Source organism: Nyctereutes procyonoides, unplaced genomic scaffold, assembly GCF_905146905.1.
Source record: "Nyctereutes procyonoides isolate TBG_1078 unplaced genomic scaffold, NYPRO_anot_genome, whole genome shotgun sequence".
Lineage (NCBI taxonomy): Eukaryota > Metazoa > Chordata > Mammalia > Carnivora > Canidae > Nyctereutes > Nyctereutes procyonoides.
In genome coordinates, this window is record NW_026575117.1 from 21,119,452 (window position 1) to 21,146,091 (window position 26,640).

At 36.1% G+C, this 26,640-nt stretch overlaps 1 protein-coding gene across 1 annotated transcript in view; it reads left to right on the forward strand.

The window, feature by feature from the left end:
* The window catches only part of CFH (complement factor H), a 76,627-nt gene that overhangs the window by 4,072 nt on the left and 45,915 nt on the right, over positions 1 to 26,640 (forward strand). The window contains exons 2-7 of the mRNA XM_055334261.1: positions 14,455 to 14,640; positions 14,975 to 15,080; positions 18,935 to 19,011; positions 20,648 to 20,839; positions 22,794 to 22,964; positions 25,186 to 25,359. Coding sequence (XP_055190236.1) covers positions 14,455 to 14,640; positions 14,975 to 15,080; positions 18,935 to 19,011; positions 20,648 to 20,839; positions 22,794 to 22,964; positions 25,186 to 25,359 — 906 coding nt within the window. The remainder of the gene's footprint in view (positions 1 to 14,454; positions 14,641 to 14,974; positions 15,081 to 18,934; positions 19,012 to 20,647; positions 20,840 to 22,793; positions 22,965 to 25,185; positions 25,360 to 26,640) is intronic.

Genomic DNA, 26,640 nt, shown 5'->3' on the forward strand with positions numbered 1-26,640 from the left:
ATAAATAAATAAAAATATTAAAAAAAAAGAAAATATGCTGTATCCCTTAAGACCAACATGTGAAAAAAATTATTAAAAAAAAGATTACTAAACATTTGTTCCCATGTCTTATCTTTTATATTTGCTACCATCCACTACACTCTTTTCAGAGATTGCCTATAATCCGCAGATATAATGGAAAAACTCCAAGAGAGTTCCCTATTCATCCATTAATTTCTTTGTTCATGCAATGATCATTTTTTGAACGACCGTTACATGCCAGGCCCTGTGACTAACATTTTCCAAAAGGCCATTTAGTGGGGAAAACAAAAGGAATGAGTGCTGTGTTTTACCAACATGTTGTATTTTCTCATATAAAGTATTGTGATGGAGATAAGCAAAAGAGAGACTATAGGATTATTTAGAGGAGGCAAGATACCCAAATAGAAATCAGAGGATGGAGTGGGATAGGGTTGAGGAGTTGATTTGTAAGAGGTGGAATGAAGAGAAAGAAATAGGTCAGGGTCTCGATGACATTTTGGGTAGGCTTTAAAGGTTGAATAGGAGTTAACCTAATAAGGATGACAGGGAGGAGGAGATTTTAAGACTGAGGAAGCATCAATTGGTATACAAAAGACTAACAGATCTGTAAAAATGGAGGGTTGAAAACAACTCCCACATTTCTAAATCTTCCATCAATTGCATTTCCACAAGTACTACAGGTGAAATTGGGTATAGTGTGTGTTGTTTTTTTTTTTCTTTTTTAATATTTATCTTCAGGATTGTCATGATAATTATTTAGATGCTAAATCATTCCTGCTACAGAGTTTTGGTTTTTTTAAAGATTTTATTTATTTATTCATGAGAGAGAGAGAGGCAGAGACACAGGCAGAGGGAGAAGCAGGCTCCATGCAGGGAGCCCGATGTGGGACTGATCCCAGGACCCCAGGATCACGACCTGAGCGGAAGGGAGATGCTCAACCACTGAGCCACCCAGGTGCCCGCTGCTAGAGTTTTTAAAGGCACTCAATTAATGTCACCCTCTAACTAAGCTCCTTTTTATAGCAAACAGCCAATATATACTAACAATTTATTTTAAGCTATCATTTTCACTTGAACAATAATAATATTTGGCATTAGGTATTAGCCATTCAAACACTATCCATTTCAAGAAACTCGATTTCAGTGAAATATTCAAACAGTATCCTCATAGTAACTTGTTTCCATCCTAACTATGGCATGATCATAGCTGATGTCTTATAGCTATTACCTGGTCTCCCATTTGCTTTTCATAATCCCGGAATTATCTTCATGGTCTTTACACTGTTAAAATTTCAAGAAAATATTTCATAATCATACTTTCAAATTTTAAAAATATAATTTTGTGTCTTTAAATGCTTTAATAATGCAATATAATCTCTATCTGTTCTTCCTAGAGTTATTTTTTAAAAACTTCACTTTGGGGCACCTGGGTGGCTCAGTCCGGGAGTGACCACTTCAGGATTTTGGCTCAGGTCATTATCTTGGGGTCATGGGACCAAGCCCTGCATAGGGCTCCATTCAGCACAGTTGACTTGAGATTGTCCCCTCCCTCTGGCCCTCCCCCTGCTCCCGTGTGCACACCTGAGCTTGTGCATGCAAGCGCTTGCTCTATCTCTTTCCCAAAATAAATAAATGAATAAAATCTTTTTTAAAAATTAAAATAAAAAATAAAATTAAAACTTAATTGCAACTGATATTTTCTTTATAGGGGTGTATATATATTTATTATTTGCCACATATCTTTAATTATTCTCATATTATTTGTAAAATACTCTGAATTTGTCTTGTTTTGAAAACCAATTGGGTCATGCACATATAGCTAGTATGCATATATATCAGTAAGAAGATAGAAAAGAAATTCAACATAAAATATCCACTTTTGCTATTTCCATTTTGTCCATTTATTTTTTCTAAATTGATTTGTAGTTTTGCTTTAAAATATATTCTAATATTTGCTAAATTTAGAATTAGGCTACCTAAAAGTAATATCTCTCGTTCTTTTTTTCCCAAAATAATTTTAGAAAAATAGAGTAATTGTATAAAGAGATCAACCTTAGTCTACCAAAACAATCTGGCACACTTGATTAAGGTTTTCTCAAGTATATAATTTTATCATGATTTATTTCATTTGATTAAGAATACTTTTCAAGTAACAGTTTATAGATATATTGACCTTGAAAACAAGTAATTAGCTCTGTGTTGCATGTTAATAATACCCTTTAAAATTCAAAATTGCAAAAATTAAGTAGATGATTATTAAATTATCAAGGATATTTATTTTTACCTTTAACCAAAATTTTGTAACTATGCCTCCCAAATAAAAGCAAAATGAATTCCATTCCTATTCAATAGCCAAATCCATTCACACTCTTATTTATGGACAGAATAATTTAAAATCAAAATCAGACCAAGAGAATAAAAACTTTACCCAGGTAGAATTTCATTTAAAAAATAAAAAAAAAAAGGTGGGGGGGATCCCTGGTGGCTCAGCGGTTTAGCGCCTGCCTTCAGCCCAGGGCGTGATCCTGGAGTCCCGGGATGGAGTCCAGCATCAGACTCCCTGCACGGAGCCTGCTTCTCCCTCTGCCTGTGTCTCTGCCTCTCTGTGTCTGTCATGAATAAATAAATAAAATCTTTAAAAAAGAAAAAAAAAAGAAATTGAGAAGAGAGATGCTATTAAAAAAAAATCATAACCCAAGGCTTAAAATGTTTGTATACTTTTGAAATACATTTACGTTACCTATTTACTAAACCCCTTGCCCTGTTTCTTCAAAAACTGCCAGTTTAATTCAAGCAAATGTGGTTGCTCTACACACATGCCAACAGTTTGATTACCTGGGCTGAAATGTCTTTTTGTCTAATTAAAAATCTTTTTTAAGAATGTGGTTTAGCAGAGCTTGAACAGGTTTTTGTGAATTCAGACAGATAAAAGTCACATTGTTAAGATACACCGAATTCCTGTTAGAACACAAGATAGTGTATCATTTAAATGTGTTGAGAATGAGGTGAATTGATAATGCTCAGTGTGTTGAAGATTAGAACAAAAGTAGAGAGGAGGTGAATGTGAGGTAAGAGGATCTGAGTACTAATGAACATTGCTCCGTTCTGTAAAACAGAATGGGAGCTTACATTTCGATGGCAGGATGGATGAAATCCTTGTCAACATAAAAATAATTGTGAATTGTGGACTATGTTGTGAAGGAAGTTAAGTAGAGGCTGAAGAAAAATCAGAGAGATGGAGTAGTGGGGGTGCAGAGCCTTTAGCTGGGCTGGTCTTAAGTGGGTCATTTTGAGGAAATAATATTTGAGGAAAGCCTGAAAGATGGGACAAAAGCAACCACCAAAAGTCTCTGCTGCAAGTGTTCTAGGAGAGAAATAAACCAAGGGATCTAAAGGGGAAAAAAATACATTTGAGATGCTTGACAAAATATAAACAAACTAGGGTAGCTTTGGTGCAATGAGTACACAGTAGAGGTGACAAGATGCTATCACAGAGAATGGCCAGAGCCAGAGAAGGGGTTCCAAGGGCGGGGTAAGGAGTTTGGAGTGTCTTAAGGTAAAGGGAAAGTCACTGAAGAATTTTAAGCACAGGAGTGGCAGGACCAATTTTGCCCAAATTCCTGTGGAGTCCTGTGGAGAATGGGAGGATGGAGGTATGGAGACTAGTTAGCAGGCTGTTTCACAGTCGAGGTGGCAAATGATAATAATCAGAACTGAGATTTTGGAAATGGTGGTAGAAAGATGGATAAATGGAGTAGGGAGTGGTGATACTGTTTCTGTACAGTCAAGAGATGCTATTTGTTTATGGAAAAAAAGCACCAGAATTTTAAGAATTACTTGAAGTAAAAAGGGTAATCGATATGAGAATTCTCATTCTCTCTTACTCTCATTGATATAGCTAATATACACACACGTGTACGTATATATGCATACGTAGAGTAAATATACGTACACAGTAAATATTATGAGAGGGTGGTAGGAAGATGATATCAAAGAGATATATCCCTGTCTTTTATACCTGGTTGTTAACAGTAATTAAATTTGAAAAAATCAAGAATTAGAGGTAAAAATGTATTATCTTGAATTAAAACCAAAAGGAAATTCATTTGCCTCAGGCTGGCCAATGGGCTGAATGTGCGTGTATTGATTAATGTATTGTGGATGGATTACTCTTTTGGTAGATTTGTTACCTTAAAAAAAATAATTTAGGGGCACTTGGGTAGCAGAGCCAGTTAAGCGCCTTGCTCTTGGTTTCAGATCAGGTCATGATCTCAGGGTCCTGAGATGAAGACCGTGTGGGGTTCTGCGCTCAGCACAGAGTCTTCCTCTGCTCCTCCCCAGCTGCGTACATTCTCTCTCAATCTCTCTCTCTCTCAAATACATTTTTAAAAAATTAATCATCATTTAAATTGAATGGATTAATTGATTTAAAAAACCCTTTGTTACTCTTCTCTTGCATTAACTTAACAGGATAGGACCTAATTCTACCAAAATGTTAATACACTAGTGAAAATAGTTCTGTACTCACAATATGGCGTTTACATTTGAAATTTAACTATTTTTCCAGTAATCTGAATGCCAAGAAGTGGATCTGAATTTCTTTAGTATATGGGCTGCCAAAGCGAGCACTGGATCTGCATTTCTAAGCTGAAAAACACACATATTAGCCTGCAATTAAGCATAAAATTTTCACATGAAAACATGAACATTAAATTTAAAAACTAATAACTACAAAAAAATCTGGCTTTTTTGTTGGGGTGGGAAATGCCAGGAGATGGGGTTTGTGTTGTTTGATGATGGGGCATTAGCACCATCTAGTGGATAAAAAGTATGTTTACTTAAATTCTAAAAAATCAAAACTATACTGTGGAATCATTTATTAAAAGTTCCCTCACCAGGGATCCTTGGGTGGCTCAGTGGTTTAGCGCCGCCTTCAGCCCAGAGAGTGATCCTGGAGACCCAGGATCGAGTCCCGCATCGGGTTCCTTGCATGGAGCCTGCTTCTCCCTCTGCCTGTGTCTCTGCCTCTCTCTTTCTGTGTGTCTCTCATGAATAAATAAATAAAAATCTTTTTTAAAAAAAATCCCTCACAAATGTGCTAAAAACTTGCTTCAACTAAAACTTCAAAGAAAAGTTGCTATATATTAAATCCCATTATTTACCACACAAAAAAATAGCTTTATATGGAGCTTCTATGAAATGTAAGATGTTTTCCTAATGGATATGTTCCCTGATGGAATTCAGCTCAGTTGGTTATTTACTCTTTTTGCCTTTTATTTATTTTTTATTATTTTTTAAAGATTTTATTTATTTATTCATGAGAGACAGAGAGAGAGAGAGGCAGAGACACAGGCAGAGGGAGAAGCAGGCTCCATGCAGGGACCCTGATGTGGGACTCGATCCTGGGACTCCAGGATCATGCCCTGAGCCGAAGGCAGATGCTCAACCACTGAGCCACTCAGGCATTCCTCTTTTTGCCTTTTAAAAAGAAATTCTAGAATGAAATGTTAAACCATTGTCATAAAACCAAGTAAAGAAAGAAGTTTGGTAATTAAAGTAATGCTAATAAATATGTATGGTATAAGTATCTTTAATTTTGCCATTTTTAAAAGTAATGTGTTGATCTGCTAATGGAATCATTTTTAAAGTTTTTATTTAAATTATAGTTAATTAACATATAGTGTAATATTATTTTCAAGAGTAAAATTCAGTGATTCATCATTTACATATAGAATTCCCCTGGGAAGCCATTTGGCTCTGGACTTTTGTTTGTTGGGAGATTTTTGATTACTGATTTCTTGGCTGGTTATCAGTCTGTCCAAGTTTTCTATTTCTTCCCATTTCAGTTTTGGTAGTTTATATATTTCTAGGAATATATCCATTTCTTCCAGATTGCCCAATTTGTTGGCATATAATTTTTCATAATACTCTCTTAAAATTGTGTTTCTACGATGTTGTTTGTGATCTCTTTCATTTGTGATTTTATTTATTTGGATCTTTTCTCTATTCTTTTTGATAAGTCTGGCTAGAGATTTATCAGTTTTATTAAATATTTCAAAGAACCAGATCCTGATTTCATTATCTGTTCTTGTTTTGTTGGGTTTTGTTGTTGTTTCTGTATCATTTATTTCTATTCTAATCTTTATTATTTCCCTTCTTCCAAAGACTTTCGGCTTTAGTCATTTGCTGTTCTTTTCCTAGCTCCTTTAGGTGAGGGTTGGGTTGCATATTTGAGATTATTCTTGCTTCTTAAAATAGTCCTTATTTGCTATATACTTTCCTCTTAGGATTCACTTTTGCTGCATCCCAAAAGTTTTGGACAGTCATGTTTTCATTATCATTTGTTTCCATGTATTTTTTTTTTATGTCTTTTCTGGTTGACACATTCATTCTTTAGTAGGATTCTTTAACCTCCATGCATTTATGGTCTTTCCAATTTTTTTCTTATGGGTGACTTCAAGTTTCATAGCGTTGTGTTCAGAAAATATGCATGATATGATCTCAATCTTTTTGTAGTGACTGAGGCCTGATTTGTGACCAAGTATGTGATCTATTCTGGAGAACATTCCATGAGCATTCAAAAAGAATGTATATTCTGCTGCTTTAGGATGAAATGTTCTGAATATATCTGTGAAGTCCATCTACTCCAGCGTGTCATTCAAAGCCATTGTTTCCTTGTTGGTTTTTTGCTTAGGCGATCTGTCCATTGGTGTAACTGGAATATTAAAGTCCCCCACTATTATTGTATTATTATCAATGAGCTCCTGTATGTTTGTTATTCATTGTTTTATGTATTTGGGTGCCCCCAAGTGGGGAACATAAATATTTACTACTATTAGATTTTCTTGTTGGATAGACCCCTTTATTACCATGTAGTGCTCTTCTTCATTTCTTCTTCCATGTCCTTGGAAAGGGGAGTTCGTGCCCACTGCTGTCTGGGAAGCCCTTGCAAAAGAGGGGAAAAGCTCCCCTCATGCATTCCAGGTGTCCCTCAGATCCCTGCTTTCACCTTGACTATGCCTGGGCCATCTGCCTGTCCAGCAGGCAGTGCACTTGTGTTCTATCCCAGGCAGGCCAGCTGAGTTTTAGAACTCAAAACTTTAGGGACCTGGCATGGTGCAGAACCCGTGCCAGTCCGCTGGGGGAGGGTCTCACCATGCTGGGATGATGTGGGTTTGTCCCAGATAGGCAGTTGTGCCAAAGTGCAGGGGCATGGAGTTTGGGGTAAAGTGCATTTAAAGAGCCTGTGTTTGGGTTAACTGCCCTCAGCAGGTGTCTCTGGAAATGGCGCCTACCAGCTCTTTTTCCCCCTGGAGAGGCAATGCCACCTCTCCCAGATGTACTCCAAGAAGAGGGATCTGTCTCTCCCAGAGAGTCCCAGAGAATCTTCAGATTGCATCTTCTGCCCCCCCAGGCTATCTGCCCTCCTCCACAGGAACACCACAGTGCCCCGAAGGCTCCTCACTGAAAAACTCTAGTCTTTGAGCCCAACTTGTTGTAAAAACTTGCAAAAATCAGCCCCTCTCATTTTCCCAGTCAATGTCTTTGGGGAAGTGTTTTCCCTCTGTGACCCCCTCTGCTCCCCTCTCTCTCTCTCATTTCCTCTCTCTTTCTCTAGCCTCTCTCCATGACCACGGCTCCCCTCTACAGCCCCTGTGATCTATTTCTCCCCCAAATCACATTCCTGTACCTTCTGCCCTTCACAATTTGACTCCTTCTCTTCTCTAGTTGCGCAGTTTGTTCTATCAGTCCTCAGATCGATTTTGTGGGTGTTCAGAATGATTTGACATGTATCTAGCTGTGTTTAAGGAATGAGGCAAGCCTAGGGTCTTCCTGTTACCCTGCCATCTTACCTCCTCCTGTAGTCATTTTAATATCAAGGGTAGTTATACCTAAATAAAGCAGCAGGCAGTATTAAAAATATTAGCAGCTATAATCAGTAGGCAAAAGCTTCATATTAACATCCTGTGATCTCTTTATATGTCATTTAGTTAATTTTTTACAGAATAAGAATCATACTGTATAAGCAGATTCTGTTACTTTATTACATTTATTGTGAAATAGAATATGTAAGAGTGAATAAAGTATGAATATGCAGTATTAAAGATATAAGTCACTCATGTCAACAAGTAAAATGTTCCCAGCATCCCAGAAAATCCCAGTGGGTTTCTATTATGTCAATACCCCTACCTTTCCTCTGGAAGAAAATGTTATCTTCATGGTTCTAGTAATTACATTTTTGCCCTTTTTTAATAGCTTCACAGCCTCTGTACACATCTCTAATATATATGTTTGTTCTTGAATTTTATATAGCTGAAATCACTCTAAAATAGCAATATGCGGGCAGCCCCGGTGGTGCAGGGGTTTAGCGCCAGCTGCAGCCCAGGGCATGATCTGGGAGACCCGGGATCGAGTCCCACGTCAGGCTCCCTGCGTGGAGCCTGCTTCTCCCTCTGCCTACATCTCTGCCTCTCTCACTGTGTCTCGCAAGAATAAATAAATAAAATCTTTTTAAAAATAAAAAGATTTATTTGTTCATTCATTCATTCATGAGAGACACAGAGAGAGAGAGATTGAGACAGAGACAGGGAGCCCAACGTGGGACTCAATCCCGGGACTCCAGGCCCACGCAGTAGACAGAAGGCAGGCACTAAACCGCTGAGCCACCCAGGGATCCCCATACTTCTGTTATATCTTGGAGACATATTATTAGGTTTATGTACATAGAATGTTGGTAAATGTATAACAATCAACTATTCAAAAAAAAAAAAAAAGGAAAAGAAAGAGTCTTGACTTGTAGAATTCGCCAATACCCATGTTGTAAATACTCATTTTCAATTTCAAGTTACCAATGTGACATCACTAAATACTGTGTTGAGAAGAGGTGTTTACGATTATCTCCTGTGAGTTGGTATGAGACCACTCCAGCAATCATTCTAAATGTTCATACACACTTAGAATTATTACATCTTTCTGTTCAAGTAGTTCTTTTACTATCGTGAAATGGCCCTCATTTATCTAGCAATACTTTCTGCCTTAAATTATTCTTTGCCTGATATTAATATAGAAGCCCTATCTTTTTATTTATTTATGCATAAGAGACATAAAGAGAGTGAGAGGCAGAGACACAGGCAGAGGGAGAAGCAGGCTCCATGCAGGGAGCCTGAGGTGGGACTTGATCCTGGGTCTCCAGGATCAGGCCCTGGGTTGAAGGCGGCGCTAAACCGCTGAGCCACCGGGGCTGCCCTTGGCTAATATTTTCATAGTGTATTAGCTTTTATCATTTACTTTCAACTTATCTGTCCCATTTTTTAAAAAAGATTTATTTCTTTATTTGAGAGAGAGAGAGAGCATAAGCAGGGGAAGGGGCAGAAGGAGAGAATGTTGAACAGAGAGCCCAACAGAGGCTACGTCTCACGAGCCATGAGATCAGATCCTGAATCCCAAGAGTTAGATGCTTAAGGGACTGAGCGACCCAGGTGCCCCAGTCCCATTTTATCAAAAGTAATCAGCATACACCAGTTTTATTTTCTGTTTTTCTCCAGTCTGTGTTGATATTTTAATCGGCGTGGTGAATCTATTTACATAAATGTAAATTGTAATTACTGATTACCAATAGTTGGACGCTTAACCGACTGAGCCATCCGGGGGCCCCATTTTCTTTTTTTTTTTTTTTAATTTGAGGTTTTATTTTTAAGTAATCTCTACATCTAGTGTGGGGCTCAAACTTATAACCCTGAGATTCAGAGTCACATATTCCACCAACTGAGCCAGCAAGGTGCCCCAATGAGCCAGTTTTCTACATTAACTAATCCTTGAAAACTTTGAGAATTAAAGTTAATGTCCCATTTTATAGGCAAGGAAATGGACTGATGCTGTGTGACTTTCCCAAGGTTGTACAACTAGTATGTGGTAGAGATGGGATGTAAATAGGAACTTGCCTGGCTCCAAAGCATTTCTTTTTTCCATCTCTCTGTGGGTCTTATAATGTTCCCATTACTGAAGCACTGTCGGTTTCTGTAATAGTATCTTGTTATGTGGCATTAAAGTATTCAGAACCACCAACAGAAAAAAGCTCAAGTCTAACATATTGCTATTTATTGTTTTGTGTCATCTTTTCTTTGTTCTTCTATTCCTCCTTTCTTGCTTTGGTAAAATATTAATCAAATAAGGGCACCTGTGTGGCTGAGTGGTGGAGAGTCTGCCTTTGGCTCAGGTCATGATCCTGAAGTCCTGGGATCAAGTCCTGCATCAGGCTCCCTGCATGGAGCCTGCTTCTCCCTCTGCCTGTGCCTGTGCCTCTCTCTCTCTCTCTCTCTCTCTCTCTCTCTCTCATTCTCATGATTAAATTAAATAAAATCTTTAAAAATATATACATTAATCAAATATTCTTTACTACCTCACTATATCATTTGCATAGGTTATTTATCTCCTAATATTAAGGTTTTATAATAAGCATACTCAAATTATTATAGTCTACCCTTAATCAATACTTTCACTACATTCTAGGCTATGTAAACATTAAAACAGTTTAATTTCATTTGTTATCGCTTGACATTTTTATTATTATTTATTTTATTTTACTTATTCCTGAATTTTTTGCAAGCTCTTTAAGACATTGTTATTGGGCAGCCTGGGTGGCTCAGCAGTTTAGCGGCCCCTTCAGCCTGGGGTGAGATCCTGGAGACCCTGACCCAGTCCCATGTCAGGCTCCCTGCACAGAGCCTGCTTCTCCCTCTGCCTGTGTCTCTGCCTCTCTCTCTCTCTCTCTCTCTCTTTCTCTGTCATGAATAAATAAATAAAATCTTTAAAAAATAATAATAAGAAGAAATTGTTATTGATGTTAAGTCAATGGTCTTTTTTAAATTCTGCTAATATACACACAACACATTATTTATTATTTTTCAGTAGTCTTTTAATTAACATGTAATTTTATTTTCTTCAGTTCTGCTCATTTAACATTACCCTTTTTTGTTTATATATGGGATCATTTTCCTTCAGCCTCAAGAGCTTTAGTGGGGCTTCTGTAGGATCAGTCTGCTATTATGGAATTCTCTCGGCTTTTGGTTTGTTTGAAAATGTGTTTCTATTCTCCTTCAATTTGCATTATGTTTTCCCTGGGTTCAGAGTTGTCGCCATTTATTTTTCAGCACTTTAGAAATGCCAGCACACTCAGTGGTCTAGCGCCGCCTTCAGCCCAGGGTGTGATCCTGGAGGCCCGGGATTGAGTTCCACCTCGGGCTCCCTGCATGGAGCCTGATTCTCCCTCTGCCTGTGTCTCTGCCTCTCTTTCTCTCTGTGTGTGTCTCATGAATAAATACATAAAATTTAAAAAAAAAAAAAAAGATGCCAGCACATTGTCTTCATCCCTCAGTTGTTACTGTTACAGACATAGGTGTTATTTTTATTGTTCTCCTAAAAGAAATATGTTCTTTTCTCTTCTCTGTTTTTAAGATTTTGCCTTTTTGGTTTTCAGCAAAGCCTCAGTCTAGTTTTTCTTTTTATTTACTCTTGGTGTTTTTGTTTTGTTTTTTGAGCTTTTGAATGGAGAATTGATATTTTTTTCATCAATTTTGGAAACCTTTGAGCTATTCTTTCTTCAAATATTTCTCTTTTCTCTTTGTTAGTTTTGGAACTTTAATTAAACATACAATATCACTTGACTCTGCTCCACACATTTCCTGTAGTCTTTTTTATTTGCTGTTGGTATTTTCTACATTTATCTTTCTGCATTCATTTTGGATATTTCTACATCAGTCTTCTTCAGATTTAATATGTTTCTATTCTGCTATGTTTGTTTGGCTCTTAAGACGATCCAATGCATCCTTATTTAAGATATTTGTTTTGTAATTTTAGTATAACACCTGATTATTTCTTTAGGATATCTTTGTCTTTTTACTCATTTGATCTATTAAAAACAGCTGTTTTAAAGACCTTGGCTCTAACTCCAACATCTGGATCTGAGTGTCTGCTTCTATGAGCCATTTATATTTGTTTCATTTTTTGATCACTTTTTTTTGCTTATTTATGTGTTTAATTTTTTTATCCAAAGCCATATATTTCATATGAAATGTAATGATAGTGTTTATATTATTTACCTCCCATTGACTAGTGTTTGCTGTTTCTTGATCTAATCAAGAAGCGAACTCAGATGGGATTGGGTTGCACTTCTATTTTGAGTCAGTCTACTTCTGGTTTCAAAAGTTTCAAATAGAGACCTTCTGGGCTTTTTATCAAGAACCTGATTGCTGTCTTCTTCCTCCATCCCAGAATGCTCTGAGAGATTTATTCTGCTTCTCTGGTTTTTTGACCTCTGCTTTTAAATCTCACCCTGAGTGACTTTCAAATATGGCACTGTCTTGATGAGGACACAGTTGTATATTTGAAGCAGGATCTTTTTCTTATTGGAACTTTTACTATGAGACTCTGGGAACTTTCACTCTACTCTTAAGAAACTACTTAGGCTCCAGCAGAGCACCCTCATCCTTCAGGGTTTCAAATTTTTTCATGTTAGGCATACCTCCAAAAGTTTGTCTATTTCTTCTTTTCCTCATTAACATTCCTCCATTCAGGCAAAGCCTGATCTTCAATCCATACCTAGAGTTGGCAAAGGTACTACCAAGTAAGAAATGGCCAAAAACAATATGTTTGCATAAAACAGGCCCTTCCTGTTTAGTTCATTTAGTCCTTTCTCTTCTCACAATTTCCAGTTCCTTTAATACACACATACCACACACACACACACACACACACACACACACACACACGTTTGTCGTTCCAATTTGCAGTAGGAATGTATTTCTATTCCAACTTATTCCACTGTATTTGGAATGTTCCCACTCAGGTTTGTATCATCTTGCCATGCTTTATTTTTCTAAAGAGGATTTATCTACTTATAATTCATATTATATCTCTCTTTAATTGCTTATTTAATAACTAAGTTCCCTAGTCGAGTGGAAAAGAAATACTTGAGAACAAGTACCTTGTCTCTTTTAAAATTTATTGTTTTTTTCTTCAGAACTTAGAATAGTGCCTCGTAAGTATTTTCCAAATCAATGAATGAATAGTAGAATGCAGTGCAGCAGTTAAGAGTAATATATTATCAGGACGCCTGGATGACTCAGCGGTGAGTGTCTGCCCTTGGCTCAGAGGGAGATCCTGGTCCAGAGATCGAGTCCCATATCAAGCTCTCTGTGAGGAGCCTGTTTCTCCTTCTTTCTATGTCTCTCCTTCTGTGTGGGGGGGTGTCTCAAGAATAAAAAAATAAAATATTATTTAAAAAAGAAGAATATAGGGATGCCTGGGTGGCTCAGAGGTTAAGCGTCTGCCTTTGGCCCAGGGCCTGATCCTGGAGTCCTGGGATCGAGTCCCACATCGGGCTCCCTGCATGGAGCCTGCTTCTCTCTCTGCCTATGTCTCTGCTTCTCTCTGTGTGTGTCTCTCCTGAATAAATAAATAAAATCTTAAAAAAAAAAAAAAAAGAAAGAGAAGAATATAATACCTTACCCATACTCCCAGGCTAAGAGGTGAGGGGTAGCAAATGTTCCCTCATGTTCATTTTTTTTCCCTCATTTTCATTTTTAAACCTTCCATTGGTACCTAAATTTCAGCTGGCAGATTTTGCCAATAATCTCACCATTGATGACTATTGTGTATGTTGTCCTTGCATCCCCAAAGGATAAGTCACTTCTAGCTTTCTACACTGGATGCCTCTATTGCTCCATAATCTTCATGAAGTGGTATGCACTTGTAGCTTCTCAGTTTATTTTTACATCTAATGTAGTGATAAAATAATAAATTCAATCATTATCTTGATTAAAAAAAGAATAATAAAGAAATTATTTTTGTGGAAAACTTTTTTTTTTATTTTTTTTTATTTATTTATGATAGTTACATAGAATGAGAGAGAGAGGCAGAGACACAGGCAGAGGGAGAAGCAGGCTCCATGCACCGGGAGCCCGACGTGGGATTCGATCCCGGGTCTCCAGGATCGCGCCCTGGGCCAAAGTCAGGCGCCATACCGCTGCGCCACCCAGGGATCCCTGTGGAAAACTTTTTACGAAATTTTTGTAGATTCAGTTTCTGTAAGGTAAAAATTATATTTTATATATCTTGAGGCATACTTTTGGATGGACCTGTAACAGCATAGTATTTTTTAAAAAATTTTTTTTTATTTATTTATGATAGTCACACACACAGAGAGAGAGAGAGGCAGAGACACAGGCAGAGGAAGAAGCAGGCTCCATGCACTGGGAGTCCAACGTGGGATTCGATCCCGGGTCTCCAGGATCGCGCCCTGGGCCAAAGGCAGGCGCTAAACCGCTGCGCCACCCAGGGATCCCAGCATAGTATTTTTAAAAACAAAAATAACCTAAATATATTGTAAATTTAAATAAGCACTTTACACACTTACTTCGTTTTTATTGTTCATAGATTGTAAAGAACCTCCTCCAAGAAAAGAAACTCAAGTTTTGTCAGGTGCCTGGCTTCAACAAACATATCCAGAGGGTACTCAGGCTACATATAAATGCCGACCTGGATTTAGAACTCTTGGAGCTATTATAATGGAATGCAAGAATGGAGAATGGGTGGCTCTTAATCCATCAAGGATATGTCAGAGTAAGTAATTCATATGTTGTGAAATTTGTGAAAACTTTAGTTGTGAAATGCTGTTTGATATTGTAGCGATTTTAGCTGAATTATATCACAACTGTCATTTAAATACAAAATCACATACTATCATTATTCTTAATAAGGAGTTTAATCTTCTAAGATTAAAAAAACCCTACTATACAGATAAGTTTAATTATAAAATAATAACTGCCATTGTTCACTTTTGTACATCTTCATTCATGTCCTCTGATATAACATCAAATATCATTTTCCTCAAACTCTTACATAAAATGTGTTTCCTGTGATACATTCTAATATTGTATTATTTTTTTCATTTTAGGAAGGCCTTGTGGACATCCTGGAGATGCTTCTTTTGGTTCTTTTCATCTTGAAAGAGGAAATAAGTTTGAATATGGTGCAAAGGTTGTTTATACATGTAATGAGGGGTATGTAGTCAATATAAAAAGAAGTTTAGGGACACCTGGGTGGCTCAGCAGTTGAGGGTCTGCCTTCAGCTCAGGGCATGATCCTGGAGTTCTGGGATCAGGTCCCACACTGGGGTCCCTGCAGGGAGCCTGCTCCTCCCTCTGTCTATGTCTCTGCCTCTTTAGCTGTGTCTCTCGTGAAAAAACAAATAAAATATTTAAAAAAAAAAAGAAGTTTATAATTGGGAGAGTTGTAATTTAGGTAATAAATATGAACGGTACTAACTAGCATTCTTAAGGTTACTTTATTTTTCTATGAACTATTTATATTTTTTTATTTAAATTCAAGTTGCCAGCATATAGCATAACACCCAGTGCTCTGTGAGGATTTTTCTAAGTACAAGTGCCTGAAAAATTAAACCATAATGGAAATGATTATATTTGGATACCATATTATCTAAACACTGAAAAATTAAAATGAATTATATTTACTGTGGTAGAGTGTAGCTATAGGAGGGCTGGAAAATAGTATACATATAAATAAGGGCTTATTCCAACAAGTCCTGACTACGTTCTATTACATGCAGAGTATATAGGACAGTGGGAATGGTAACAAAATCAGATTGCATGGCACCTCCTTTCGTAAAAGCTTATAAAATTTAGGAGAAGCAAATATTTTACACTGAAATAATAATAACTACCATCCTTTAAGTTTCCATGGTATGCAAATTATTCTTATCACATGGACCAAAAATGCTACTACGTTCATAATCATTGATTCTTTGTTCTTTAGCCACCCACTAGATTTTTATAGCTAATCTTAATACTATGATACCTCCTCAGTGACATTTATTCCTATTATTCCCAGCCAGGTAAAAAAACTGTTTTGTTTTGTTTTTTTAAGATTTTATTTATTTATTCATGAGAGATGCAGAGAGAGAGAGGCAGAGACACAGGCAGAGGGAGAAGCAGGCTCCATGCGGGGAGCTTGACATGGGACTCGGTCCTGGGTCTCCAGGATCAGGCCCTGGGCTGAAGGCAACGCTAAACTGCTGAGCCACCCGGGCTGCCCCAAAAAAATTGTTTTGAAGAAAGTTTCATATCTGAGAAAACCAATATCATTATAATTTTATACTTCATAAGTATAAATAGGATCAAAAAATTACAAATTGGGAGCACCTAAGTGGGTGGCTAAGTGGGCGAAGCATCTGCCTTAGGCTCAGGTCATGATCCCAGGGTCCTGGATGGAGCCTCATGTTGGGCTCCCTGCTCAGCAGGGAGTCTGCTTCTCCCCTCTCTACTTCTCTCTGTCTTTCTCTCTCTCACTTGCTTTCTATCTCTCTTTCTCAAGTAAATAAATAAATAATCTTTTAAAAAATAAATTACAAATTGATTCTTATTATTCTTTTCTCATTTATTTCTTGATTTTAAGCAATAAAATATATTTTAAAGCTTAAGCTTTGGATAAACCTGCATCCCAAAACTCCACCACTCCATAACTATTATCATTTTAACAATTCTTCACTCTCATTTCCTCAATTATAAAAACAGAAACATAGCAGGTGCATCATAGAATTGGTGGAATAAATAAAAAAGACACACACTGAAGCCCTTTGAAGAATTCCTTAGACATTTACACCCAATAAGTCTTAGTTCTTATGAGGTTAGGCTCTGTTTGGCCACTACCTGAGGGAGATTTTTCAAAGACATTTTCAGCTCATCTGGGCCTAAACTTTCTAATTGCCTCTCCTCTGAAATATACCTTTCAATCCAGGCTAGTCTGGCCCCTTTAGGTTCCACATTTGACTTGGCAAAAGAGATCAAAACTCATAGACTCCTTCCACTTGATTCTCTAAATCTCAGTAGTAAACACTATTTATAATTTGGTGAAGAAATTTGCTACATACTTCACCTCTGACTCTGGCTATTCTTAATTCATCTTTGCTTCCTTATGCTTATATAAATTATGGGCAAACTCTGTTAGAGACTCTGTAAGAGTAACTATCTCCAGCATTCACCTTGGGCCTCCAACAAGGACTACGTATTCATCAATGAATTAAAAATCCTTGGACCTTGCAAAATAAACAAGCATCAGTATTTCATGCTATTTTAAAATTTTTAAGGGATTATTTTACCTATCTGAGGGAATGTAACTCTTTATTGACCCAGTTGTGGAATCCGTGTAGAATGGGTTTACTACACCCATGGTTCTGCCAGTCAACTGACCCGTTTCGATCCTTTGCCTCCACCCACCTTTTCTCTGCCTAATATCATTTTAGCTGAATACTAGCCGCTTATCAGGATATTCAATATGGATATTCAGTTTCAGTATCCTACATGTAGATAGTTTTATGGAAGCACTTTGCCAAAAGTTTTTCTGGCATTTTGCCTGGTTAGGGTTGCAGAAATATGAGCTGTTACTTTTCCCCAATCACCAACATTTAGATAATCTTTTTCTTCCTCCTCTCCCTACATATATGGGCCTTTGGTAGTTTTGTGTAGAATTTTGCAGAATTCCTGAAAAAGCTTTGGGGGAGCAAGTGGGTTTCTCATGTAGATGGAAAATGTTAACCAGGAAACCTACTTTCTCTGTTGGAATGGGATACAAGTAGAGGAGACAGAGAAGGAATTTTAGTAGCCAATTATAAAAAAAAAATAGCCATTTATTTTGTTCCTTTGTATGACATATAGAGTAAATGTTTGTCTTCAGGTTCTGTGACTCTCATTTAATCTATTGAATTTTTTTTTCCTTTAGAGAGTAAGGAACAAATCAGTAACATTCAAAGAAAGATAAGTATATTTTGAGGGAGAAAGTTTTTCCTTACTTGTTTAATGAATGAAACAATCCTTATTTGTAGAGCAAGGAAACATTTGTCTAGGGAGAATTATTTAGAAGTGTAGGAAAGTTTTGTTCTCAAAATTATCTCTCTTGTGGTTATCAAAATGCTGCCCATTATTTTGTTTTTGAGAAAAGGATTTTTCCTCTAGCTGTCCACTGTAACCTTAAGAAGGATGCTTTGACTTGACCTAAAGCCTCTGGTAATGATTGCACATTTTGCATCTGTCTGAAGGAACACTCACTCAAGTAGAGCATTCTAGATTTTAAGAATGGGCTTGATTAGTTACCACAGTTAGAAAATTTTGACATTGGATAGGTTATATAAGCAAACTGACTTGATGACTACACTCTGGAAAAATTAATTAAAAATAATAAAAAATTAAAAATAAACAATAAACCACATGCTAAGAAATTTGGACTAGTGCTATCCTTGATTATGTAAAAAGCCCAAAATGTTCCAAAAATATTATTGTGGAGGGTAGGAGTATGAAATAAGACTGGAGGAAGGTAACATATTATTAGCTCTTGGTTACTACCATGTTTTTGGTTTTTGGCTTTGGGTCAAGGAGGTTATAACATTGTTAAGTGTAACTAATTGACTCAATGAAAAGATAAAAAGGTATTGTGCACAAAATCATAATGAGTTTGTATTGTGAACCAAGGATTATGAGTATTCCAAGTCCACAGGCCTGAAGACTTGAGGGTCTTTCTTAAGTAAGAAAGAAAGAAATGGAAAGAAACAAAGAAAAGAGAATTTAAGAAAGGAGAAAGAAATTTAAGAAAGAAGAAAAAAAAGAAAGAAAGAAGAAAGAAAGAAAGAAAGAAAAGAAAGAAAGAAAGAAAGAAAGAAAGAAAGAAAGAAAGAAAAGAAAGAAAAAAAAGAAAGAGGAGGGAAGATGCAATAGAGGAAGGAAGGGAGGAAGGAAATGCATATGCTGCTAATTTTCTCTGAAATGGAGTTTCTGGGCATTCAGATGGTCTCAAAATTGCATATAAATACATATTAGCTCACGACTCTGTTATTTTTGGTTTTCAGGTATCAGTTAATAGGTAGGATTAATTTCCGTGAATGTGAACCAGATGGATGGACCAATGATATTCCTATATGTGAAGGTATATGTCAAATTGATTTACTAATATATTCAAATATTTAAAATATATAAGATTTTTTGAGATGTTTTACATTTAAATATCCTTAAAGTTTATAATTAAATATTTTTTACTCAGAGTGGCTTCTACTATAGTACAGAATGAATATCTAGACTTTTTATTACTACATTATTTTATGTTTCATTAACCAAATATGAATACAGTCTCATCTAATCTAATGTTCGAAGTATCAGAGATTAGGAAATCTAAAACCTATTTTCCTTTTCTTTTGGATTCTAACCACTAGAAAAAAAAAACACAAGTATCAGATTTTCAGCTTTATTAATGAAGTCATTTTCATTCAAGAACCACCCAAATGCAGGGATTTCCAGTAACATCTGAAGTGATGAACATGAGTTTGACATGTCTCCCCTCTTGTGTTGCAAGGGAGATTTTCTTGTGGTCTTAGTCTTACTGAAAAGAAGTTAGGAAGTTAGGAAGAGCTCTGCTTTTTCTTACTGATCCATAAAGCAAAGAGTAAGAATGAGAAAATATAGATCCTGTTTCCAAATATTGAGCTAATAATCCCAATCTCTAGTCCTCATGGAAATAAGAGATGAGTCAGAATAGCCTTTCCTAGTTTCATGCTGAGGAATAAGTAGAAGGGAAGAGGGAGGAGGAGGGAAGCAGGAAGGGAAAGAGAAGGAAGGAGGAGGAGGAGGCAGGAGGTAGAGGAGGAGGGTGAGGAAGGTGAGGAGGGGGGAAGGAAGAAGAAGAGGAGAAATGCAATCACTCAAAAATCCTGTTACCTAAAGAAGAGAATGAAAGATCTTTCATCTATGGAAATGAGGGGAAAGATCTAAATGCTTTAAGGAACATCTACAAAGGAATCACCTGAAGTGTTTATTTAATGCTGAAAATTTTGGTTATTGAAAACCTATTACATCAGTATCTCTCGGGTAATAGAGCAGGAAGATGGCCATAGAATTTCCATTTTAATTCTATCCTGAATGATTCTCCTATAAAATAAAGTTGAAATACCATAACCTAAGAAATACTGGAAAATATGAAGTAAAATCAAAGGGAGTACTCAGATTATTTTGAGCACTGACATGAGAGAGGAAGGAAAATTAAGGACTATTTGTCTGTTGAAGTAAATAGAATGTTTTCTGCAATACCTTTTAGGACTATAGTGTCATATTATTCTGGGGCTTAAGTGAACATTTTTATTTAATTATCCCAAGCTTTATATTTTTCAATCATTTATGAAACACTTGTTTGTTACTATAAAAAAGTAATTTTTTGTCATTCAAATAAATAATTTTCTTTGTCCACTTTCATAGAAAACAATGAGACATAAGCTTATTGTTGTTGTTGTTGTTTTAATTTACAAGCCTTTAAATCTGACAAACAGTTGGAATGATCAAAGTCACCTGGGTGGCTCAGTGGCTGAGCGTCTATCTTTGACTCAGGGGATGATCCCAGGGTCCTGGGATCGAGTCCCACATCAGGATCCCCACAAGGAGCCTGCTTCTCCTTCTGCCTGTGTCTCTGCCCTCTCTCTCTGTGTCTCTCAAGAATAAATAAATAAATAAATAAAATCTTTTTAAAAAATGGAGTTGTCAAATTCTAATAAGAAAAGTTATATTTATTTTTTCAGTTGTTAAGTGTTTACCAGTGACAGAACCAGAGAATGGAAGACTTGCCAGTATTGCATTGGAATCAGACCAAGAATATAGTTTTGGACACGTAGTACGATTTGAGTGTAATTCAGGTTTCATGCTTGATGGGCCTTCAGAAATCCATTGCTCAGCAAATGGTATTTGGAGTGCAGAACAACCGAGATGTGTGGGTAAGATATACTTACTGATCATGTGATTGAATGATTTTAGTTTTTCTCATGAAAATAGGCATTTTAAAATATTGTGCATCCCAAAGAGTATAATAGTAATAACTAACATTTATTCAGCACTTATTATTTGCCAGTTAGTTCATCCAAGTTCCTTACATGTGTCATTCCATTTAATCTTCAAAATGTCTGTGATTTATGCACTATTTTCCTCTCTCTTTTATAATCAAGGAAACTGTTGCAAAAAAAAAAGTTAAATCTTATGATCAAGGTTATCATGACATAAATGGTAGAGTTAAGATTCAAACCTAGATCATCTGAAACTGAAGTTCATGGTCTTAACCATGATTAAACTGTAATTGGCTTTCATGGCTCAAATAGTAAGCATTTCTGCTGCAAGTTTTAATATTGGCCTATAGAATAGGCTTTCTTTTCATTTGAAAAGTCAAAAATTCATTATTTATTTCCATGAATGATGATGACAATTCTGTTCTTGAATAATACTTCTAGAAAAGGGTCCTGTTTTATATATATACTGTAAGTTTAGATAAGTTTGTGGAAAGGAATTGCATCCACTAAATAAATTTTTGCCTTTAAAAAAAAATTCTATAGTAAACTGTAAGTTAAGATTTCTTTAGTTATAATACTACTAACCAGTACATCATGACCAGTCTGATGATTTAGGCTTTTGTCATGAAACCTTATGGTCAGTTTATTTAAAATGCCATACTTAATTTTACCTATACTTGTTCAGCAGAAATTTCTGCCATATTTGTTTTTTTAACTTTATCTAAAATCTCTTGATTATTTTCACTTTCTTAGTCTAGTCTAACCAAAAAGGAGATGCAGAGAAAAGCATCCCTCTCCTTAAAAGCTCTAACAGAACTAGTTCTTCAAGTCAGTAAATTGTAAACATTTATATTCAGCACAGCAAATACTGTATATTCTAGAGGTTCACAGATGGGGTTTCCTTCTTAAAAATAATTCCTGTGGTTAGCTAAACCTTCCTGGAGTAACTAATACATACAATACATTTTAAAGGAAGAATGAGACTTTTTCAAATGAAGTTGAGGAGGAGAAAAGCATACCAGTCACGGGAACACATGGAGAGGAAGGTACAAATACAGGGATGCTTCTGTAAGTGTGAGGCTCCTCTGTTCTCATGTCCTCTGGGGGTCCTCGTGTAGGATGCATGTAGGGGTAAGTCAGTGATGGGTTGAAGATAAGCCAGTACAAGGTTCTAAGGTGCTATATGTCATGCTGAAGAATTTGGCTTTTATTCAGACTGAATTGAGAATCAATGGAGAATTTTTAAATGGAGCAATGAAGGGACAAGAAAAAAGGCCATTAAGTTACCATCAGGAAAACAGATTAGAAAGATGGGAGAATTAGATTTGTTGCTATAACTCCAGGGGAAAATATTTGAGAGAAAATGAGGCCAAAGATAATGGCCAGTTTTTTTCCAACAGAAAATTTTGATGGGTAGTGATGCCGCAAAAGCAGATCAGTTAACTTTTCAGAGATGTAATGGCAATAGGTTAAATGAACTTCTTTGACAAAGTGTTTTGCCAACAATTACTGTTATCAATAACTAGAAAATAGTGTAATTTTGCAAGTCATTCAGTGAAAACACTTATCACAATAAGCCTATATAGCTATACTCAATTTTATATATACAGTTGATGAACATTACTGACTGCTGTTTATTTGAAAAGGACTAATTTATCTTCAAACCAAATAAAATTAACAACATCATTTTATTCAGAATTTTACCTTCCTTTAAAAATGAAAATTAAGAACAGCAGATATTATTCAAGCATTCAAGTCAACATAGAACTTTTGTTTGGTTGCCTGATTTACCTAATGGAAACAAAATTTGTGTCTTTAATATAAATATGTCTTGGATGAGGCCTTTCATATATAACAAACATCTTGGAACTTAATCTCTTATATTTAGAAATTTCCTGCCAAAAGCCAGAAATTATAAATGGATATCTTACTTTTGAGAAACAAACTTACAAGGAAAATGAACGACTTCATTATAAATGTCACAAGGGTTATGAATACAGTGAAAGAGGAGATACTGTATGTACTAAACTTGGATGGATTCCAAGTCCTTCATGTAAAGGTAATGTTATATTTCTTTTCTATATATTTTGCTGCATATTTTATAAATTGTTTTCATTCATATACTCCCTACAGTTAAGTAGTTTTTTTTTCTCAAAATGGAGTATTAATATTTATAGGAGTCAACTATTGTAAAGATAATATACTTAACATTTTGTATGCAAGGCCCAAAAAGCAAGTCTAGAGCAGAGCCACGGCTATAACAGGCTTCTTAATTCCCAGGTATATACCTTGCTCAGGTTGCTTTTGTAAAGCCCAGCATTTAGCTTAAAAAAGTAAATTATATTAACACCAGATAAGGAAGCTCTCAGCTGACAATGGAATTAACTGGAGATTTCATTAATCCACAGGCCTAATATGAATCAATGGTGATGATAATGCTGGGGAAAAAACAAAACAAAACAAAAACACCTCTTTTAGGCTTCATAGTTGAAGGATTTTGTTGTGCAGAGCAAGAATCCATCCCAACTGTGTTTGGTGCCCACCAAAAGTTATGTCTGGGATATTGTGTTCTACTTAGCTTACCTCATTTTAAAAGAGTTGGGTCTCAAACTATCATGGCCTAGAAGAGAAAATGTAGATAGTTGAGTTTAGGAAATCATATTAGAAGAATAGCAAGAAGATACAGTTATAACACAGTAACAACTGTGTTGAGATTTGCAGACATTTATTAGAAAAGAGTAAGTCGTCTTCTGATGAGGGCTGCAGCAGTGTATGAAACAAATAATAAGTGCTATGAAATCAGAAGTCAAGTGCCCTTCTAAAAAGGTAAGTTTTATACAGATACTGTCATACGGTGGGCCCGGGTAGGTGGGGAGATGGTGAGAGGAGTTAAACTCTTAAGAGCCCTTTGAACTTTTAATCGTATGATTCATAATTACATGCATAAACCTTGTTTAATGAGCCTCTTTTATAAAAACTAGAGTTAGCTTTTGAGTCAATTTTATTTTTTTTTAATTGGTTTTATTTGACTTTTTTTGTTTTAAGTAAGCTCTCCACACAACATACGGTTTCAAATCACAACCCTGAGATCAAGAGTCACATGCTCTACTGACTAAGCCAGCCAGGCACCACCACCACCCCCTAAAAAAATAGATAGATAGATAGATAGATAGATAGATAGATAGATAGATAGATAGATAGATAGAGTCTACACAAACAGCTCCTTGGAAAATATATCCTCAGGCATTATTAAGAAAATATTTTAGAAAGAGGTTAATGAACACAAAACAATGATCACTCAAATTAGATCCCTGTTCAGCTGATGGTGTGTGGAATCTAGCTGTTTGTCTTCATGACATTCATGGTTCGTACACAAAGAACATGGGTGCACAAGTCCCCTGGCCTTAACTTCTGCCATATGTTTTACTTCCAGAGCCCCACTCAAAATATTTGGATAAATTATCCATCCAGTCATCAAAATATAGACCAATTATTTTATATCAGTCCCCTTGTCCTGTATAAACGTTAGAATAAATCATCATTCCAGGTTTCAATGAAGTTACTTACTTCAAAGTAAGACCTCAGAATCTGAATCCATTTTTTCTTCAACATAAGTTACAGGGTTTTTTTCCTATTTATGCTCATTCCAATGTAGTTCTGAAGGGACCCTACTCATTATATTAACTGTAAGAATCAAGGGATAGAGACATCATCTTTTCATGGCTTTTCCTTAATCAGCTATGGAAAAGGGAACATAAATCACACAATAGCTTTTCAAACTTCCTCCTTTAAGGGAAACATGTTACTTTACACTCATTTTATTGTCCTATGCAAGTCATAGGGTCATGTCTACTTCAAATGAATAGTGATATGCAATCCTTCTAACCATCTGGAAGGAAGAGACTTGCAATATTTGTAAACAGTCCTGATGAGAACCATAGATGCCAAGGAAGTTGAAGAATAGTTGGAAAAAATAGTCAAAGTGATATGTCATGAATTTATTACCACATATGGAATATGATGATGTATGTAATGGCTTTGGAGAAAGGAGATTCAAGAGTGCAGGGGGCACAGATACATCAGATGAGAGATATAGTGGTGGGACATGAGTGATATATGGTGGGAAGGATCTCAGACTATACTCATTTTAATCCCATTTTGTGCTGTGATAGGGACAAAAAAATAATATCCACTTCCTTTATTTTTATGTACTTGATTATTTTAATGGGTAGTTATTTCTAAGTTATCTACATGTCCTTTTTTGTTTTTTGTTTTTTCAGAAGCACTATGTCCTCCTCCTAATATTCGAAATGGTGACTACACACCTAAAGCCACCAAATACAGAAGTGGAGATGCAATCACATATCATTGTAAAAGTGGCTTTTTTTCAACGATCTATGGAAATAAGGCAACATGTACTGATGTAGGCTGGGTACCTCTGCCAAGATGTAGTTGTAAGTTCCAATCATATCTTGACCTACTTCTTATTCTGAAATTGCTGTCTTTAAGACCCTTACAAAAGATCCTATCATCAGAATAAAACAGACTTTGATGTGTTAAACAATTATAATGAAAGGATTGATTAATTGAGATATAATTGACATAACTAAGATATAATCTTAGTTTTGGCTGTACAACACAATTTGATATTTGTATATCCTTTGAAATAATTATAAACACAATTCTACTTAAATTCATCACCATACATAGTTACAAATTTTTTTCCTTGTGGAAAAACTTTAAAGATTTACTCTTTAACAGCTTTCAAATATACAATGTGGTATTAATAACTAGAGTTACCATGCTATACATTACATCCCTGTAATTAAATTATTTTATTATTGGAAGTTTGTACCTTTTGACCTTTGCCCATTTCTCTCACCCTCCATGCCCTGCCTCCAACAACCACCAATCTGTTCTCCTTATCTAAGAGCGTGGTATTTTCAGATTCCAAATATAGCTCGTATGTTATTCGTCTTTGTCTGATATACTTCACATAGTATAGTGCCCTCAAATCCATCCATGGCATCACAAATGGCAATATTTCCTTCTTTTTTTTTTAATTTTTATTTATTTATGATAGTCACAAAGAGAGAGAGAGGCAGAGACATAGGCAGAGGGAGAAGCAGGCTCCATGCCCCGGGAGCCCGATGTGGGATTCGATCCTGGGTCTCCAGGATCGCGCCCTGGGCCAAAGGCAGGCACCAAACCGCTGCGCCACCCAGGGATCCCTATTTCCTTCTTTTTTTTTTTGGCTGAATAGTATATATACTTTTTTTCCTTATGCATTCTTCCAACAATGGACATTTAGATTGTGTCTACAGCCTGGCTATTGTAAATAATGCTGCAGTGAACATGGGGTACGTATATCTTTTCCAGCTAGTGTTTTCCTCAAATAAATACCTGGAAGTGGAATTGCTGGATTATATGGTAGTTCTATTAATTATTTGAGAAATCATACTGTTCCACACTGGCTGCACCAATCTACAACCCCACTAAAAATGAAGAAAGTTTCCCTTTCCTCTACAACCTCACCAGCACTTGTTACTTTTTTCTTTTTGATGACAGCCATTTTAACAAGTGTGAAGTAATATTGTGGTTTCAATTTTCATTTCTCTGCTGAAAAGTGAAGTTGAGAATCTTTTTTATGCCTGTTGGCCAATTCGTATTTCTTCTTTAAAAAATGTCTATCCAGATCCTCTGCCCATGTTTTATTCAGATTGGGCTTTTTGATG